Source organism: Chenopodium album, chromosome 9 (assembly GCF_948465745.1).
Source record: "Chenopodium album chromosome 9, dcCheAlbu1.1, whole genome shotgun sequence".
NCBI lineage: Eukaryota > Viridiplantae > Streptophyta > Magnoliopsida > Caryophyllales > Amaranthaceae > Chenopodium > Chenopodium album.
Genome location: NC_137842.1, coordinates 57,926,265 through 57,932,893, shown reverse-complemented (window position 1 = coordinate 57,932,893; position 6,629 = coordinate 57,926,265). Strand labels below are relative to the sequence as shown.

Sequence of the window (6,629 nt, the reverse complement as noted above, 5' to 3'; positions counted from 1 at the left end):
ACATACCCAGACCTTGGCTCTAAAACTTGAATTAATATCTCTTCTTGTGTCATTGAATCACCAACAGTAGCAACTACATTTTTCAGTTTTTCCTACCACGTAATCAAAGTTTTAAAATGAACTTATAATTAGATTAAAGGAAAATTTATATTACATCAATCAGAGAATATATGATATATGTGACACATACATGAATTATTTTAGAACGTGTGCTATCAGCCCATTCAAGTTTATCTTCTTTGTTTGTATGTGTATGCTGAACAAGCCATATCACATCTGCAGTTGGCTTCACACCATCGTTCTCTTTTGTCTAACATAACAAAAATGACTTTGCTTTAGGGTCACTATACAAAAAAAAAAAAATTGAATATCATGTGGGGATGGTATATATATTGTGTGTTAGTATAAGGTTAGTCATACCAATATATCTTCAACTTCAACAAAGGCTAAATTTCCGGTAGTGTGAATACATATTTTGTCTGATAATCGATTTTTGGAATTCCTTTGGCTTACTATCTGCAAAAACACATGAACGAAGATTATAAGAATTTAGATAAGAGGACAATTTAAGGTTCTAAAATGTAGATTTAATGAGCAAATACCTTGAACTCATCTGACCCATAATGCTCTACACACCATTGCCATTGCTCTTTCGGTAAATCTGGTGGAGGATTGTTTAGGCGTTCCGCATCAGTTTTTCCACATTTGGCACTCTTGTAGTAGTAATGTAGTCTGCATTTCCACAACCTATACAAACGTTGCATAGTATCTACAATGAAAGTATACATTTTGGCCAAGTGATTTGCATCATTAACTTGAAACTTTTCCTGTCATGACAAAGTCATGCATATATTCAAAATTTAAGTTTCATTTAAAACAATATGTAGGCTTTTAACAAGCATATATACAACAATTTTTTAGAAATATTTCAGAAATAATTATGTACCTGAATTTCCTTCCACATGCTATCACCGGCAATTGATAAAGCTTCTTGCCAATTCTTTACATTCAATGGAGCTTTGGTCCTCACTACGCGACCACACTCATTCACCAAATGTCGTGCATTTTCTCCAATTGCTCGATCAATTTCATTGGGAATTTCAACATTTAATTTTGAGCCTTTTCCTTTGATTTTCATATCGACAACAAAACTTTTATACTTTCCCCTACTACCTCTTGCTCTTGTCTTACTTGTAGCTTTTAACATGTAATGAATAAATGTATTATGTAAGTTTTTTTTAAAATTACTAAAAACTTGAAATTTATATTTAATGCTAGAAAAATTAGGTTTACCTTCATTTTCATTAGAGCAACCATTTGTAGGTGCTTGCTGCTCATCTACATCATGATTAGTACTTGTATTCCTGGGGAGAGGATCCGCAGCTTCATTCACTTGCAATGACACTGAAACTCTACTAGCTAATCTAGTCATCCTTTTTCGTTTCCCAAGTACCACCTACAGCTAAACATACATTCAAAAAATTATGTGCTACAAAAAATAAGAAACAAGTTGTGACAATGATTTTAATGTGGTATAACATACTCTTTGCCCTATCATCATTCACAAAACCTTCAGAGTGATTGTCGGTTGCTAGTTCTTCTTGAAATTGTTGCTCTTCAATTTGCCCTTCTTCAACTTGCTCTTCTTCAAAAGCAGAGTTCAAATTAACATGATTCATAGTTGGAGACTCTACAACATTGTTTGCCATGCCAGCTGCTCGTTGTCTATCCAAATCTACATTTACCAAATTATTTCAAGGTTAGGAAAATCGACTCAAAGGCCATATAGAAATTTAATTATAAGAGAAAATAAGAGTAAAGCATAAATTTTTCCTTACTTTTTGCAACCATTTCTACAACATCTCTATCATATTGAGTAGTCAGACCAATTTTCACCCTTTTAGTAAGTGCAGATTTTGTCGTTGCACCTTTGTTGATAAAACGAAAACACATTATAATAAGTATGTAAAAAGAATATAAATACTAAATAAAAATTTTAATGAAAAAGATAGCTAGTTTACATATACTTACCTTTTTCAGATCGAATGATATTTTGAAGTTGTCCAGGAGCAATAACATTACGATTTCCAAGCCTTCTACCTCCTCCTCTTCCAACCATCTTTATAAATGTACAAAAAAAAAACTAGAACACATAGGATTTAGTTATATATATAAATATAGGTTGCAGCTTATATAGATTATTACTAAATAATTAAATTCAAACATATATATAACTCATATTATGTTTGGTGAACAGAAAATAAATTCAAAAAATGACACACACAGATAGTTAAACACTTAATAATGTCATATTATGTTTGGTGAACAGAAAATAAATGTTCCAAAAAAAAAAAGGACACACAGATAGTTAAACACTTAATGTGATTTTATCATTCTAGTTATTCAGAATCAAATGACTCTTCCTCTTCTTCCTCTTCTTCACTTGAATCATCAAATACTTCAATTTCACCATCGTTGATAAACTCGTCATCTGCCTTAAATTTATCAATAAACTTTTTAACCATTTCAACGACCTTTTTCTCTCGTTCAACTACAAATGTATTTGTAGCTAGAGATTCTACTGAAAAATTAGTGCCCAAGGGACTTTGCCTTTCCCCAATTAACTCCACCTCATCCTGCTGATATGCATCCACATTCAAAGGTTGTTTATCAACATCATCATCTGGCATATTATAAAAATCCCTTGGTTGAGCCTTTACAACAAAGTCCCAATCCTTATCTCTTGGATCTTGTATAAAGAATACTTGCTCCACTTGTGATTCTAGGACAAAAACTTCATCTGTTTTTAAAGTTCGTGTCTTATTAACACTTATGAATCCATATTCATCAACCTTATACCCTCTACCATGGTATCTTACATCGAACCAATTACATTTGAAAACAAAAACATGATTTCCACCGGGGTAATGCAGCTCAAATATATCACCTAATACACCAAAATACTCCTTATCTGAAGAGTCATCACCTCTAACCATCACTCCAGAATTTTGTGTTTTTCTATATTCCGAGCGGTCATTAGTGTGAAACCTATAACCATTTACAATGTATCCAGTATAACGCCTTGCAACCCTTGAAGGACCACAAACTAGATTATAAAGATCATTATCAATGGAATCCTCTCCATGCAATTTTCGTACCTACAAAAAATAAGGGTGTTAAATGATGATAAATAATATAATATGTATGTACTGATAATTAAAAAAAAAAATAGACATTATATTACAAAGAAAATAAACATACACGATCAAGTATCCATTTGGAAAATTGTGCTTTATGCCTTTTTTCTATGTTTCTTGGGCATTCTCTTTGAAGTTCTAACTTGTGCTCGCTGCAAAAAAAATTAATAAATTGGAATTCAAATTAAGATAATATACTTAAAAATTATAAACAATTGATATCATAACAAACAAACTATTCCAGCAAACTTACTTAACAAACTCGACAAGTTCATCACAATTATGTAGAATATAAGAGTGTATTTGATCACTCTCTTCAAAATCAAGATGTACAGGAACACCTTGTCCAATGCTACGCCCCAAAGATTTAAATACCTCAAGATTACTACAAGAAACATCTTCCCCATCCACCACATAATCATCATTTCTTGCTTTACGATTGAAAACAGTGTCAATATCATTCATATACCTAGAGCAGAATGTTAGACATTCATCAGCAAGGTATCCTTCAGCTATTGAACCTTCTGGGTGTGCTCTGTTACGAACATATGATTTCAACGTTTGAATGTACCTATTGAGTTTAAAGTGCTTTTAAAGTCAGTGAATTCTCAAAATTATAGAAAAACTAAAAAAAAAAAAATTACCCAACATACCTCTCAACTGGATACATCCAACGATAACAAACTGGCCCAGCAATCTTTGCCTCGGCTGCCAAGTGTATAACTAAATGAACCATGACATCAAAAAAAGCTGGTGGAAAAATCATCTCAAGCTTACACAACGTGTAAGGGATTTTTCTTTCAAGATCTTCCAGTTCACTGATGGTTATACTCTTTGAACACAAATTCCTAAAAAAGGAACTTAACTCTACCAGAGGTTCATACACATACTTTGGCAAAAAGCCACGCGTTACAAGAGGAAGTAACTGCTCAATGAACACATGATGATCATGACTCTTCAAGCAAGAAATCTTTTTTCCATTATCCTTGACACAACGAGAAATGTTTGATAAATAGCCATCTGGGGATTTTATTTTAGTAAACATATCACATATGGCAGCTTTGGCACTTGAGCTTAGAGAGTAACATGCAACAGGAACACGTACTTTATCACCATCCAATATCGGGTGCAATTCACTTCTAACTTTCATCTTCATCAAATCTATTCGAGCCTTTGTGGTATCTTTGCTCTTGCCTTTTATGCCCAACAAAGTACCCAAAATGTTATCAGAGACATTTTTTTCGATGTGCATAACATCTAAGTTATGACGAATTTTTAACTTACTCTAATAAGGCAAATTAAAAAAAATGCTTCTTTTATGCCACCCATACAGACTATTTAAGGCATCCCTTTTTCTTTTGTTAGAAGTCTTTCCAAACTTTTTTGGTGTGAAACGAGACAAGTGTTGTAGTACCTCTTCCCCACTCAATGGAAGCGGTGCACGCCTTTTCTCCTTTTTATTGTTAAAGGAAGCAGCATCTTGTCTCCATATATGATCAAGTGGAAGCCAACGTCGATGATCTAAATAGCCACCCTTGCTCAGCAAAGATGTTCGTTTCGTTTCTTTATGGCAGCATGGGCATGCAAAATGCCCTTTAGTGGTCCATCCAGAAAGATCTCCATAGGCAGGAAAGTCATTGATTGTCCACAACACTGCTGCATACATCTGAAAATTTTCCTTAGAAAAAGCATCATAGGTCTCAATTCCAATGTTCCAAAGCTCTTTCAATTCATCAATTAATGGCTGAAGGTATACATCTATATTTCTTCCTGGGCTAGTAGGTCCGGGTATAAGTAAAGTTAACATGAATGAATGAGCTTTCATGCATATCCATGGAGGCAGATTATACGGAATAAGAACAATAGGCCAGGTACTATGCTGTGAATTATTGAATGGTTGAAACCCATCACAAGCTAGTCCTAGCCTTACGTTACGTGATTCTTTGCCAAATGCACTAAATTCCATATCAAATGACTTCCAAGCAATTGAGTCACGAGGATGCCTCATTATATCATCATTGAACTTATCTTCACTATGCCATCGCATATCTTCAGTCGTCTTTCTAGACATGTACAACCTTTATAACCTAGGCTTCAATGGAAAGTAGCGCAAAACCTTGTGAGGCACCTTTGTTATACTTTTAGAAGAACCTTTTTCATCACTTTTCCATCTCGATAAACCACATGTGGGACACTTAGTCAAATTTTCTTTCTCTTTCCAATAAAGAATGCAATCATTTTGACAAGCATCAATCTTTATATAATCAAGACCTAAATATTTAATGAGTTTCTTTGCCTCATAATAAGAATCAGGAATTGTAGAGCCATAAGCCTTACGTTTTAACTTAAGTAAGCTATCAAACGAACTGTCACTCCACTTATTGAGGACCTTCAAATGCAACAATTTCACAATATATGATAGTTTAGACATTGTTGTACCGTCTACAGTTAATGGTTGTTGATACTCTTTTAACAAACGGTAAAACTTTTGTGCATCAGCATTAGGTTCTTCAGGCATCAGGTTGTTTTCATTAGATGTATCCTCATCTAGCCCCACATTCATAGCAGCTACACCACAAGCATCTTGTAACATGGCAAATCCACTATCATGATTGCCAAAGTCATTGTCATTGTCGTTTTCTTCATCACTTGAATCATCATATAATTCTCCATGGAATTCCCATGAAGTATACTTCTCATACATTCCCCATTTTAGCAAGTCAAATCTAACATCACATTTTCTTTTATAAAATATATTACGACAACTATTACATGGACACCTGATAGTGATAGTTTCTTTTTCATTTTCTTCAACACTAGAAAGGGCAAAATCTAAGAAGCTATCTACACCATAAATATAATCAGAAGATGAACGACTCTTTAATTTCATCCATGCCTTATTCAATGCCATATCCTAACATAAAAAAAACAACTATATTATTGAAATATCAAACTTTTATACATGAAAAAGTGATAACAATTTTCATAGTTCAAATTTATGCTTTAACTTGTATTCTACCAGTACAAAAGTTCGGAAAATGAACTCATTTTGCACAAAACTTGTTTCTTCAATCTTCTTCCCCTTACCCATATAAAATTACAGGGCACGAAACAAAACAAATACAAGAAGTCCATAAAACTAAACCTTGTTAAAGGAAAAAAACAGAAGACTAAAATTATCAACCATTATTATCTTCCTTGTCCCAATGACTTATAGTGTGTTTTTTTGTATTATATGTATGTTAACTTGTTAGGAATCGATCCTTTCTTAGAGTAGTAGTACATATAATGCCTTCAAGTTGGAGTATATAGGGTAAATGGTAATAAGTGATGGTCCAATCAGTGCTACTAAAGTACTAATATATAACTATTATAATTTAGTTGTCATGACTCGTCCTCTTCAGTGCTACTAACCATCAAGATGAATAATAA

General features: G+C 33.3%; 3 protein-coding genes across 3 annotated transcripts; all 3 read right to left on the bottom strand.

Moving 5' to 3' along the window:
- Window positions 1-316: 316 nt before the first annotated feature.
- Window positions 317-1,159, bottom strand: LOC145559952 (uncharacterized). Its single transcript, XM_081621220.1, has 3 exons — window positions 947-1,159; window positions 603-827; window positions 317-516 (listed from the first exon to the last, which is right to left on the bottom strand). Exons 1-3 carry the CDS (start codon window positions 1,136-1,138, stop codon window positions 415-417), a joined length of 519 nt encoding a protein of 172 aa, XP_081477346.1. The 5' UTR covers window positions 1,139-1,159; the 3' UTR covers window positions 317-414.
- A 1,240-nt stretch (window positions 1,160-2,399) lies between these two features.
- LOC145557784 (uncharacterized) lies at window positions 2,400-5,268 on the bottom strand. The gene is made up of 5 exons (XM_081618962.1): window positions 4,612-5,268; window positions 3,851-4,482; window positions 3,451-3,768; window positions 3,262-3,349; window positions 2,400-3,158 (listed from the first exon to the last, which is right to left on the bottom strand). The coding sequence occupies exons 1-5, from the start codon at window positions 5,266-5,268 to the stop codon at window positions 2,400-2,402; spliced, it is 2,454 nt and encodes an 817-aa protein (XP_081475088.1).
- A 9-nt stretch (window positions 5,269-5,277) lies between these two features.
- Window positions 5,278-6,108, bottom strand: LOC145557783 (uncharacterized). Its single transcript, XM_081618961.1, has one exon. It carries the CDS (start codon window positions 6,106-6,108, stop codon window positions 5,278-5,280), a length of 831 nt encoding a protein of 276 aa, XP_081475087.1.
- Window positions 6,109-6,629: the final 521 nt, after the last annotated feature.